Source organism: Colletotrichum truncatum (genome assembly GCF_014235925.2).
Source record: "Colletotrichum truncatum strain CMES1059 chromosome Unknown Contig_0010, whole genome shotgun sequence".
NCBI classification, from domain to species: domain Eukaryota; kingdom Fungi; phylum Ascomycota; class Sordariomycetes; order Glomerellales; family Glomerellaceae; genus Colletotrichum; species Colletotrichum truncatum.
Window position 1 is genome coordinate 1,477,379 of NW_027222407.1, and position 12,792 is coordinate 1,490,170.

Sequence of the window (12,792 nt, forward strand, 5' to 3'; positions counted from 1 at the left end):
CTCTAGCCTTCTCGATAGGCAGCCTCAAAAAAACGACATTGAGCTGATCCACATCACGACCATATTTCTGTACCTCATGCCTAGCTAGGAGTGTGGCATTCCGCTCAATGGGCAACTTAAGTCTGCATTTTAAGCTTCGCACAGTCCTCGCCCACCAACTCAGATTAAAATTAAAACTCTCCAAGCGCTTATTTAACTCTATTTGTGAAGATGGTGCAACTATGTTGATAATACCCTTATGAGGTTATTACAATAATTAGTGTCTACGATTCCTCTACTGATGATAGTAATTAGAGGAGGGTTATTCTGTTATTGAATTACGTATGACCTCGCATTTTACGTACGACTTTAGTTATATTGCAAGGCAGCTATGCTGCATCATGTTGAATAAGGGGTGCTTTTAGGTACGAGTCTAGTCTAGTTTGCGAGGCTGTAAGTTCGGTTTGCCGCTGTAAGATGACAAGAGATACGCTTTATTAACCATCTCGACAGGAGCCGCTCTTGGTTCTAGTACAAGTTCGCAGCAAGTGTCGATAGCAACTTGCGTATGGATACAACAGAACATCGCTCAACTGCAGACAGTCGACAGACTCAGGATAACTGATACCATCACCAGTACAACTAACACTATGGCCTTCTCCTCCTTTCTTTCCAAGCCGCCACCTACGTTCTTCGTCTTCGGCGACCAAGCCTACACCGTCCCCAAACGCGACCTCCGGCACCTGCTGGATGACGAAGCCTTCCAGTCCCCTTCCCCTAATCCCTTGTCCCCTATGTCCCTCTTCATCCACCGCTGCGAGATCGCCCTCCAGCACGACATGGCTCGGCTCATCGATCCTGCCAAGGCCGACCACGCACGGCTCCCCGGCACGCTGGCCGATCTGCTGTCGAAGTGGCGTTTCCGCAGCGACGATACCCGCCGCTGCCTGCCTCTGGACATGGCGCTGCTGGTCGCGTACCAGGTGCTGCTGTTCATGCGGCATGTCGGCCCCCCTTCGTCAGCCAAAGACTATGCAGACGCAATCGTCGTGGGTGCCTGCACCGGCGCGCTGGCCGCCGTAGCGGTGGGCTGCAGCGCCGACCTGGCGGAGCTGGTCCCGCTGGGCGTGGAGGCAGTCCGGGTGGCCTTCCGGGTGGGCCTGATGGTTGAACGGGCGGCGCGGGAGGTGGCGCCGGCGTCAGGGACCGAGCAGTCCTGGAGCATGGCGGTGTCGACGGCGGAGGAGCGGACGCTCCAGGGGTTGCGGGTCTTCCTGGAGCAGTCCGGGAGCGGCGAGGGTGCGGGTACGAGAAGAAGCTGGGCGCACGGGGAGCAGACCAACGGCAGAGCCAAGGCGGCGAGGATGAGGTCGTACTGGGTGAGCGCATGGACGCCAAGCTCGGTGACCGTGTCGGGGCCGCCGGAGGCACTGGCGGAGCTGGTGGACTCTGATGAGCTGGCGGTGCCGGGGGTAAGGGCGGCGCCGATACCGATATTCGGGCCGTTTCACAGTCCGTCGCTCTACACGGAGGGGGACGTCGCCGACTTGCTGGAGTGTCTGGGCCCGACGGAGGCGAGCAAGCCCGCCCGACTGACGGTGATTTCCGCCTCGGCAGGCAAGCCCCCGGACGAAGCCGGCAACTTCGCCTCGCTGATGCGCACCGCCGTCGAGGATATGCTTCAGCGACCGCTTCGCTGGGACCTCGTGCTACAATGGGTTTGCGAGCATGTCAAGACGGATCAGCGCGGCACCCCGTTGCTGGATGTTGTCCCGATGGCTTCGTCCGCAGAGCAATCCATCGCCGTGGCGCTGAGGAAGGCCAAAAAGGGGCCGCGGAGACCGCGCACATTGAAAAGCCACCGTCTGGAGAGCACGACAGTCCACCGCGTCGTGACGGAGATGGAATTGATGATGGGAGACGGGCTGTACGTGGTCACAGAGGCGGATCTGGCGAGGCTGGATCTGAGGGAAGCGGTACAGGGGCATCTGGTAGAGGGGAAGCGGCTGTGTACGCCGGTGAGTGTGCCTCCACGGTCCCAAGCTAGGCCGACAGACAAGCGACACTGACATGGACGATCGTTAGTCCGTCTTTGCCGACATCGCCATGGCGTTGGGCAATTACATGGTGCAGAAGCTGCGGTCCCGCCACAGCAAACGCACGTTCGGTGCGCCGGGGAGGCCGGATCATACGCCGGACTACCTTGTCACCGTTGCCGACATGGGCGTCAGCAAGGCCTTGGTTGCTGGAGACAACGGTCCGGGGTCGCAGCTGCTGCAATGCCACGCCCAAGCCGACTGGCCTACCCAGTCCGCGCGGTGCAAGTTCGCCGTCGTGAGCGTGAGTTGTCCCTACTACCTGATCTCCCGTTAGCGTTCTGATACACCGAGTCTGACCGGATGTGGATGTATATGACAGCCTTCCGGTAAGCCTCAACAGCATGCCGAGTGCACCGTCCGCATTACCGACGGCTCCGTCCGGGCCCTCCTCTCACAATACTCCTCGGGCGAATCCCACCGCATGAACGTGTCCTCCCTGCGTGCCCGCGCCGGCACCACGCGGATCTCGGGCGACATGGCCTACCGGCTAGTCTCCTCCCTGGCTGATTTCCACCGCAACCACCGGCTGGTCCGATCTCTCGTGCTCGACCCGCGCACGCACGAGATCGCTGCCGTCGTCGGCTTCCCCGCCGACCTTGCTAGTCACGGCGACTTTACTGCTAACCCGGCCGTAGTAGACGCCTTCACCCAGCCGGCTGGGTTCTGCCTTAATCTCGATGACGCGACCGACCTAGCCCATACCGTGTATATTAATCACGGTTGGGATGAGATGTTCCTGTTCGAGGCTATTGATATAAAGCAAGAGTATACAGTATACGTGCGTATGCAGCAGGTGGACCGGACGCGGAAGTGGGTGGGCGATATTATCGTGCTACAGGAGGATAATATCGTGGCTGCGTTTCTGCAGTATTCCGTCCACGCGTTCCCACGCCGCGTTTTTAGCAGTCTGCTGAGCCAGGAGACCAGGACGGCCTCTGCGCTGGCACCCAGGTCGCCACAGACAGCCGCCACGTCGCCCGGGACGCCGCAGACGGCCGTGTTATGGAGTCCGATGCAGACGCCGAAGCCGCGGACGATGGCGCTGAGCATAGAGACGAAGGGGGAGAGGGCCGGCCCGGGAGTGTTCCCGCCGAGCCCGGTGTCGCCGGACGATCTGAGCAGGAAATGGCCGTCTTCATCCTCAGCACAGAGCCAGAGCGCCCCTCGGAGTAGGAAAAGTGAAGACTCGAGTAGCACAGCGGAGGCCCGGTCGGAGGAAGCATCGCCTGCGACGTCGAAAAACGGCATCGTCGTGACACCCTGGAGCTTCGATGACCTCCCAAGCACCGCCGACAGGGGCGCACAGGACATCCCCATCCCGCCGTGCAAGTCCGTGGTCCTCCAGGGCTTCCCCAAGACCGCGCACACACTCCTCTTTCTCTTGCCCGACGGTTCCGGCAGCGCCGCCTCGTACGCCTCCCTCCCGCACGTCGGTCGCGACGTCTGCGTCATCGGCCTCGTCTGCCCGTTTCTGCGCGGCGATACAGCTGCCATGGCGCGCGTGCCGCTCGACCGGCTGCTGGGCGAGGGCTACCTGCCCGAGATCCTCCGGCGGCAGCCGCCTTCTTCTCGCAGGGGATACGTGCTCGGCGGCTGGTCCGCCGGCGGGTCGCTGGCGTTCCGGGCGGCACAGATGCTGCGCGAGAGAGGGTGCCGGGTGGCGGGGCTGGTACTGATTGATGCGCCGGTGCCTCTCGACGGGATGGACAGGCTGCCGAAGCACTTCTTTGAGTACTGCGAGAGCTTGGGGATCTTGGGGGGTTGGGGGGAGGGCAAGGTCGGTGGCGGCGGCGGCGCGGTGCCGGCCTGGTTGATCCCCCATTTTGAGGGGACGATTGGGGTGCTGGAGAAGTATTGTGCCACGCCCCTGGCCAAGTCTCCGGGGGAGGAGCTGAGGGTGGACGTGATTTGGGCCGGGGAGAGCGTGGTGGATCGGCCGGGGGCGCCGCCGCTGCCGCCGCATCCGGATGATACGGAGGGCATGAAGTTCTTGACGGTGCAGAGGACGGACTTTGGGCCGAACGGGTGGGCGGAGCTTCTTCCTGGCGCGGAGATTGTGTGCCACAAAGTGGACGGGGCGCATCACTTTTCGTTAATGGTAAACTTGCGAATCCTACCCATACTTCTTTCTCACATGAATCGCTCGACCCCGTGCTGACCAAGAGGCCTCACAGAGACAACCGTTCGTATCGCAACTAGCATCGTTCGTGGCAGAGGGGCTTCAAGCTGTGGCGAACCCGGTATATATGGACTCTGCACGACCAGTGAGTGATGCGTCATGCTCACGGTCTGAAGGATATAGTCACGGATTGACCTGTTGAGACTGAGATGGATTTCCCGCCTCTCCGTTCTCGGTCTCTTTTTCGTATTTCGTACTACAGACTCCCATCATGCTTAATAATGTCCTGGAAAACAGACACGCGGAACGCGTCGAGGACCAGATCCAATCAGGAACAAGTTCGTCTTTTACAGAATCCACAACGGGCCTGTACGTAAATCCCGAATACAGCCAATGCTATCCATTAAAAAGGAGACTCTTTGCTCTAGTTACACTCCTTGACTTGACAAAAGATGTAGAGAGCCATTAGAGCTAGGGAGAGACTATAACTTCTCTACACCATATCAACTGACCAATCAGATGGTCTGAGTTAGGAGCATCACAATTGTAGAGATGGTTGTTGTATTCTTCGTATATTTAGATACACCTAACGCAGACCGTACAACGGGGCCCATGGTGCCCATAAGATACCATCTGACAGCACGATACTCAAGAATTCTTTCTTCAGATCTATTATCCGTGTTTGTTCCACGGGCACTCTTCTCACGTCGTTGCTACGGAACACGTCCAACATTGTATTCTCCTGCGTCCAATATAACCCAGACCAAACTCCTCAGTCGGTCAGCTCGACCTCAATCACGAATTTCGCACGCAGACCCAAGTGCCAGATCTTTACAATCCGAAACCCCTGTCGCCGTCCTCGTCGTAGTGGACTTTGTACCGTTCCATACCGGTCTCCTCGCTCATTGTGGTTGGCCGTAAGGTGGCAAAGCAGTCGGCCTGTCATGGCCAGCTATCTCGTCCGGCAACGCGGAATATCTCCCTGGCGAGTAGCATACCGAAAAGGGTATTGCTACAACCCTGCTTAAAATACCCCAGAAGCTGGGATTGCGCCTCCTCACTTCAGTTGAAGGTGTCGAGATCTGGAGGGTGTGTTTGTCGTACAGTACGGTCACTGTGCCCATGCCGTTCTTGGTGGTGGTGGTGGTGGTGATGCTTCGAATCAGGAGGAGGCTCACGGGGGAACGGACCATGGCTGAGAACAAGGGTGTAGCGAATTAAAAAATAAAAAAAGACTTTTTGTTAAGCTATTTGGTCTACACCATTACAGAGGTTGTGCGTTGGATCACCGCCGTTATGCATCATAAACTTGCCGAGGCGACTCGGCAAGCCCGGCCTCGACACCAACCTCGTGCCATCTCGATGTCGGAAAAGCTCTCGCACCACGGCCGCGGTCCTACTCTCACCCCCTCGGTGTGCCTACAAGCCTCATAGGCTCATCCGTTCGTTTCCTCCGCAACTGCAGACTAAGAGCCCGGTCTGAACGCCCTAGCTCTCTCTGATTCACCACCACGAGTGCCGCTTGCAGACTACAGCTGGACCTCGCAAGATTTAGTTTCCATAACGACTCACAAACATGGCCTTGTGCGTCATTATCTCGCGAGCATCGCACTCCTAGTGCAGTAAGAGAAGCGGAAGCTTGCTGTGGGAGTAAGGGTCACGGTAGCAGCTGAAACAAGTGCGCTAACGTTCTCGACGTAGGGGATGCTCTCTCCTCGAAGGTTTGTGAATTGTCAGTTGTCTGGTTTAGCGTAATTATTGGAGGCTTGGTATCGATGTCGGAGAATGCTGTGATTCTTCTAGGCCGGAGTATCGCGCTGCAGCCGCTCGCGTATGTACCACGTACATCGTATATCCCAACCACGAGAGCCCATCCTTTTGCTCTCCGCTTATCCCAGAACTGCTAACCATTCCACCCGTCCTCGACTGTTGTTGACCAACATGGCTCAGATTGACTCTTCTACGACTGTGAATTACGATGAGATCCCCGGCCCGTTGGGCCCGGAAGCTGCCTCGTTGACGGGCAAAGTCGCCCTAGTGACGGGAGCCGGTACGGCCCGTTCCCCCGAAATCCTTCCCGTCTCCCCGCTTACACTCCTTCTTCCCCCTTCCCTCGGGGACAAAACCGTCCCCCCGAGACGAAATCTAGCATGGCTGATGACAACCCCTTCGGGATGCAGGCCGCGGCATCGGCCGCGAAATCGCCCTCGAGCTCGGCCGCCGCGGTGCGTCCGTCATCGTCAACTTCGCGCACTCGGCCTCGCACGCCGCCGAAGTCGTCTCCATGCTGCACGCAGTCCCGACCCAAGCCGTCGCCGTCCAGGCCGACGTTTCGTCCATCCCGCAAATCGTCCGTCTCTTCGCCGAGGCCCGGGCCGCGTTTGGCAGGCTCGACATTGTCGTTTCCAACAGCGGGGTGGTCTCCTTCGGGCATCTGTCCGAGGTCGCTCCCGAGGAGTTCGACCGCGTGTTCGGGCTCAACGTGCGGGGCCAGTTCTTCGTTGCCCAGGAGGCGTACAAGGCTTTGGAACACGGGGGCCGCTTGATCCTGATGGGTAGCATCACGGCGCAGGCCAAGGGCGTGAAGAGGCATGCGTTATACAACGGGAGCAAGGCGGCAGTGGAGGGATTGGTGAGGGGGATGGCCGTTGGTGAGTTTGTTTGCCTTTTGACGTTCTCGACATGGCGTGGCATGGCATATGTTCTCTTTCTCCTGTATTTTCTCTCTCTGTCTCTCTCTCTCCCCCCCCCCCCCCCCCTCTCTCTCTCTCTCTTTTTTTTCTCACTCTTCATCACTCTTTCTCATTCTCTGTCGTTTCCTTGCCTATTGCTTCAGAACCTTCGTCTCTGCCGCGGCTACTGATCCTCGCACGTTCTCAGATTGCGCCGACAAAAAGATCACAGTGAACTGCGTCGCCCCCGGTGGCATCAAAAGCGACATGTACCACGTGAACGCGCGCAAGTATATTCCCGGAGGAGAGAAATTGACGGACGCGCAGGTCGATGAGGCCGTGGCGTCCATGTCGCCGCTTCATCGGGTTGGGTTGCCGATTGATGTGGCTCGCGTGGTTTGCTTCTTGGCGAGCCACGACGGGGGATGGATCAACGGCAAAGTAATCGGCATTGATGGCGGAGCACCTCTGTAGGACCGCGTAAACCTCGTCACCTTGACTGTTAAACTCTATGTGTCCATAGAATGTGACCATAGTTGACACATGTTATTCACTATCTGCCACATACACACACAAAAAAAGAAAAGCTCTGGCAACTACTGTTTTCTGGGAGTCAAATTGTACATGTCAAGTGCAGTGAAAAAACACCTCCATCCATCCCTCTCTGCCCACCTCCGTCCACAACTGCTCCATCTACCCCATCTTCTACTTCACTTTCTCTGGTGTTCAGACAATGATGCCGAAAACCCCCATGTATCTGCCGGTGTCATGGTCCGGCACTCGTCCGGCAATCTGCTTTCGTGCCAGGTCGCGGCGGATGTCTTGGCGAAGGGGGGCAGTCCGAAGGATGCGGGAGTTGCTCGTGAGGTTTGCCACTTCAAGTTGACAAGATGCCTCTGTTAGACCAGACTTGCATGAAGTTGTTTACAATGCGCAGCCAACAAACGACATCCATGCACACTGGAAATCAACGAAATATCGTTCAAGGTCTGCGGCCGGACACGTCCGAGCCCGTGACCGGCCCGGGCGTGCTAGAGTCTCAAGGGTGAGTAAACACCCTCGGCCAGGTATTCCGGTAATGTACTGGACTGCCAACACAAGTGAGAGATACTTGAACAGGGGTTTTACTTTTGCCTGGTACAATGGTACGACGGAATTGTTAACCGAAGGGTGCTACTGTGAGACTCGAGAAAAGGTAATACAATGTGGGGGAAGGGCTGAGTCGGCGAAGCTCTGGGCGGTCTGGGCGGGTGGTGTGCTGTATCATGGGACGGTTTGACAACGTCAAAAGGTGTTGGGACGAGTCGAGGTTCACGTAAGGTTTGTCTGATGTTTACAGATCGGCACGGCGGAGCAGCCCTACCACCTTTATAGTTTGGGATGACGGACTGCAGGATGGGGAAGTGCAAGCTTTGGAAGCGCGCGCGCGCGCGCGCGCGTGTGTGTGTATGTGTGTGTGTGTGTGTGTGTGTGTGTGTGTGTGTGTGTGTGTGTGTGTGTGTGTGTGTGTGTGTGATGTGTGGCGGTTGCGTATGTTTTGCCCATGAGTGCTCCGAGCTCCGGGCTCAAACATACGTCAGCCGGCAACGAAGAATGTCGGAGCCAGTGCCGTGAGATCAGTCGAGCTGTGCGGTTACGGTTCCAGTTACGGCATATTTGCCGATGCTGGATGTTTGTCTGGTGAGTGCCGACTTATCTTGTTAGGGCGTGGCCATGCACATACCCATCGTGAACCACCCACCCAAGATGTTTGTCCGCTGCAGAGGTGAACCTCACAGCTTTTGCTAGATTCTCACGTCTTGCTTCCGCCGGGCTGAGCTTTGCTCCCAACTTGCGCCGCAACAAACTTGATTCCATTCTCACCCCTTCCCTCATCAACATCAACACCATGCAGGCCTGGCTCTACGACTCTGTCGCGGGCGGCCTGGAAGCCCGCATGCGCCTTGTCGCCGACGCTCCCCTGCCTCCTGCCCTCGGCCCCGAAGACATTCTCGTCAAGGTCCACGCCATGTCGCCCAACCCGGCCGACTACAAGTTCCCCGAGGGGCTCGGCCTGCTCTGGCGGCTGGCCGTCTCGCTGCCCGCCACGCCCGGCACCGACTTTTCTGGCACCATCACCGGATTGGGCGACGCCATCAGGGACGCCGGCGAGTTCACCGTCGGCCAGCCCGTCTACGGCTGGGCGTCACCGGCCAGGCGCCACGGCTCGCTCGGCGAGTACGTCGTGGCCACTCGAGACGGCTGCGCGCCCGTGCCGTCCCCGGCGGGCGCGCTCACGCTCGACAGCGCAGCTTGTCTGGGCGTGGCGGCGCAGACGGCCTACCAAGCCATCAACCCGCACGTCGCGCCGGGCGACTGGGTCTTCATCAACGGCGGCAGCGGCGGGGTGGGCACGTTCGCGATCCAGATCGCCCGCACGCTGGGGTGTCGCGTGGTGGCCAGCTGCTCGGGGCGCAACGCGGAGCTGTGTCGCTCGTTGGGGGCGGACGAGGTGCTGGACTACACCGAGGTGGACGTCAGCGAGGCGCTCAAGGCCAAGGGCCCCAAGTTCAAGCTCGCCCTGGACAACGTCGGGCGCGAGCCGCCGGACCTGTACAAGGCCGCCGACGAGTACCTTTTGCCGGCGGGCCGCTTCGTGCAGGTGGGCGCGGGGCTGACGCTGCGGGACATGATGAGCACGGCAGGGAGGGCTCTGCGGCCGTCCCGGCTGGGGGGCGGTAGCCGAAAGTGGCAGTTCATGGGGATGCAGACAAAGCATGCGGATCTGGTGACGCTGGGGAGGTGGGCGGCCGACGGGGACATCAGGGCGGTGGTGTCGGAGACGTACAAGTTTGAAGACGCCCCAAAGGCGTATGAGAAGTTGAGGACCGGCAGGACGACGGGGTGTCTGGTGGTGAAGGGACCGGATGCAAAGTAGGTTTTGGCTGGACACAGTCATTTCACTGCTGATTATATGCGGCGCCCACCAAATGCGTCTGGTACGTCGGATGCCGCCTTGTTCCTTCGCAGTCTTTGTGAGATGTTGAGTAATAGGGATACTGTTAAATAAAAATAACAAGTTGAAACAACTCAAGTATAAGACACTCTCCATTAGGAACAAATGGTTCACGAGAATTGGACATAGACAGACATACTTTCTATCTCCTGTCTCGTTCCCAGAACTCATACCTATCATACCTATAAAGCGTTTACTCTATATGTAGACTTGGGTGCTAGAAGAGAAAGAAAAGTATTAACCAAGTTAGCAGTTGCATTAACTCAGTCACTGTTAATGAAGACCCGGTGGGATAAGTTGAACTTGACATGGACATTGCCTAACAAGTAGAATTGCACCCTACATAAACGAGATGAATACGTTTCCTGTACACAAAACGAGCGAGAACCCTCTCACGAACTGCTCACGAACTGCTCTTTAAACACCCTATCCGCTACACATAATCACTTCAACTTGCTACCGTTCGTCGCATGCGCACCCGCCTTGGCCTTCTCGAACACATCCGCCTCCACCCCAGGAAACCCGTGAATGTACTCCTTACCCATCAGCCACCTGCTCCTATCATATCCCTGTGGCCAGATCCCGCTCTTACCCGGCGCAATGATCCCGTTCGGGTCAAAAATTGACTTCACCTTCTCATTCAGCCGCAGCATCGCCCGATCATTGAAGTCGTACGACGCCGCCACTTGGTCGTGCAGCCCGATGTGCGTGCGCATCTCACCCCAGCCGTGCGCCTGCCACTCATCGATCAGGCGACGGGCCAGTGCCCAGGCACGGCCCCGCATGGCAACGTCCTCGGAGTCGTAGACGATGCAGGAGACGTTGTCTGTTCTCGGAGTGTCAGTGTCTGGGAGGTGACAAGGGGGGACGATGGAAGATGGAAGCGTACGCATGTCCCGGTGGTACATAACCATGTGCCCGAAATAATCCATCTTGTACTCGGCAAAGAGCTTCTTGGCCAGCTTGAACTGCTCCATCGCAGAGCCGCCGTCGATGCGGGACACGGGCATGAAGAGGATGTGGGCGGCGTTGGGCATCCACCTGTTAGATTTCATTGTCAGCCGTCAGTTTCCGGGTTCTCCTCAAGACCCCCAAGCACACAATACGAGAGCCCGCCCACTCACTGCTTGAGCCAATTCTGCTGATCCGTGTTGCACAGGCCCTCCATGTTCGGTGCCCGTGCATGCAGCATACTCGGCCTCTCCGTCCTATCCTCCAACGTGTACAGCTTGCTGCCCTCCGGCTTGGTGATCTCCTCGCGGATGAGCTGCATGGTGAGCTCGCGTATCTTGGGCGGGCCATACACACATCCGGTGAAGTTCCACCGGCCGAGCTTGTTGCGCGCGCACATGGCGTCGAGTTCTTCCCTGGTCAAGATGACGTCCTTGGACGAGTCGGTGTAGGTCGCTCGCGACGAGTAGAAGGCCCCGTCGAGCGTGACGTATCGGATGGAGCAGGCATGTGCGAGTACGTGGTGCATTCGCAACTTGCCAACGATCTCGACGGCGGCTTGGATATCTTCGTCGCGGGCGTACGTCACCATGAATGGGGTGACGCCGGGGAAGCTGGGCATCAGCTAAGGGTGTGTTAGCCGTAATTGTGCATCTCATATTTTGGGGGAGGGGTGGTTTTGGCTTACCCAGAAGCCCATCTTGGTGACGATGCCGATGCTGCCCTGGCTGAACAGCCCGTCGTTGATGGGCCCAAAACCGTACGGGAAGAGTGACCAGCACGAATTCGGCGTCTGGTCCTCGGGGGATACGCCCTGATACTTGAGTGTTAGCACCGGCTTAAAAGAAAGCAGTCCGGTCCGGGGCCGTTCTCACCTCCGCCGCCTCCCGTCTTCCCTCCGGGCTGCTCATCGCCCCCATCCCTGTCCTCACCACGTCCCCGTCCGGCATCACAACCTCCATCCCGGAGTGCGTGCCCCAGTGGTCCCCGTACGGCGTCGCGCCCCCGCCCCGGTCCAGCGCGTTCCCAATCATGCTCCCCCAAGGCACCTCGGGCGTGTCCAGCCTGACCTTGTCCAGCAGCCCCCTCTCCTTCAAGTGGTCGTGCAGCTGCTGGTACGTCACCCCGGGTTCCACCACGCAGGTAAAGTGCGCCGTGTCGACCTCGAGGATCCGGTTCATGTGCGTTCCCAGCCGCATGACAAGGCTGCCGGGCACGCGTGGGGCCGCGCCCCCGTACGCGAGGTTTCGGCCGGCGGAGATGGGCCACAGCGGGACTTTGAAGGAGTTGCAGAGCGCGAGCACGGCCTTGACGTCGGAGACGTGCCGCGGGTGCACGACGGCGCAGCCGACCAAGAGAGCCTCGTTGTCGGCGGACCGGTAGCGGTCGTACTTGAAGCAGGTCTCGCCGAAGTCGTCATTCTCCAGCGGCGTGTCCGCGGTGATGATCTCGAGGTTGGAGGGCCCGACGACGGAAACAACCCGCTGGGCGAAGACGTGGAACAAGTCCTGCTCGACGCCAGGGGGGAGAATCCGGGGAGGGAGGAGAGTGGATAGCGACTTGGTGGGAGGGCCAGCCGGTGGCCCGTCGGAAGCGATGACGGTTGGGGCGGACATTGTGGCGCCGCGAACTGTTTGCAATTATTGGAAGTATCTGAATTAAAATGGTTGAACCTTGTTGATGGTCCTCAGGAGCAATGGCATATGTTGTGATTCACCGTCTGGGAAGGCAACTGAAGCAGGGTTGTTTGCTATCTGCTCCCCAGCGTCTATAAATGCTAAATCCTCTCCCAGCCTTTTGCTGGACAGAATCGAATGTGTCATGGGTTTTTTCTCGCTTCGTCGCAAGCCACCTCTAGTCTCATTCTGAATGTTTCACATCTAATAGCAGTCGGTAGGTCCGCGCGTGCTACTCCGAATCACCGACTCCTCGACTACTATGTCTCTTAAGTTTGAGCACTTAATCTTATTGGACTTT

At 58.3% G+C, this 12,792-nt stretch overlaps 5 protein-coding genes across 5 annotated transcripts; 3 read left to right on the forward strand and 2 right to left on the reverse strand.

The window, feature by feature from the left end:
- Positions 1–629: 629 nt before the first annotated feature.
- On the forward strand, positions 630–4,399 carry CTRU02_213843 (polyketide synthase; the record flags this gene model as incomplete). Its single annotated transcript, XM_036731101.1, has 4 exons — positions 630–1,997; positions 2,065–2,319; positions 2,398–4,176; positions 4,253–4,399. The coding sequence occupies 4 exons, from the start codon at positions 630–632 to the stop codon at positions 4,397–4,399; spliced, it is 3,549 nt and encodes a 1,182-aa protein (XP_036577186.1).
- A 629-nt stretch (positions 4,400–5,028) lies between these two features.
- Positions 5,029–5,390, reverse strand: CTRU02_213844 (uncharacterized protein; the record flags this gene model as incomplete). Its single annotated transcript, XM_036731102.1, has 2 exons — positions 5,029–5,136; positions 5,196–5,390. 2 exons carry the CDS (start codon positions 5,388–5,390, stop codon positions 5,029–5,031), a joined length of 303 nt encoding a protein of 100 aa, XP_036577187.1.
- A 748-nt stretch (positions 5,391–6,138) lies between these two features.
- On the forward strand, positions 6,139–7,343 carry CTRU02_213845 (tetrahydroxynaphthalene reductase; the record flags this gene model as incomplete). Its single annotated transcript, XM_036731103.1, has 3 exons — positions 6,139–6,247; positions 6,378–6,848; positions 7,078–7,343. The coding sequence occupies 3 exons, from the start codon at positions 6,139–6,141 to the stop codon at positions 7,341–7,343; spliced, it is 846 nt and encodes a 281-aa protein (XP_036577188.1).
- Positions 7,344–8,757: 1,414 nt separating this feature from the next.
- On the forward strand, positions 8,758–9,786 carry CTRU02_213846 (zinc-dependent acohol dehydrogenase (reticulon-4-interacting protein 1); the record flags this gene model as incomplete). The annotated part of the gene is made up of 1 exon (XM_036731104.1): positions 8,758–9,786. One exon carries the CDS (start codon positions 8,758–8,760, stop codon positions 9,784–9,786), a length of 1,029 nt encoding a protein of 342 aa, XP_036577189.1.
- A 521-nt stretch (positions 9,787–10,307) lies between these two features.
- Positions 10,308–12,431, reverse strand: CTRU02_213847 (FAD binding domain-containing protein; the record flags this gene model as incomplete). Its single annotated transcript, XM_036731105.1, has 5 exons — positions 10,308–10,690; positions 10,754–10,905; positions 10,989–11,440; positions 11,504–11,629; positions 11,691–12,431. 5 exons carry the CDS (start codon positions 12,429–12,431, stop codon positions 10,308–10,310), a joined length of 1,854 nt encoding a protein of 617 aa, XP_036577190.1.
- Between the last annotated feature and the right edge of the window lie 361 nt (positions 12,432–12,792).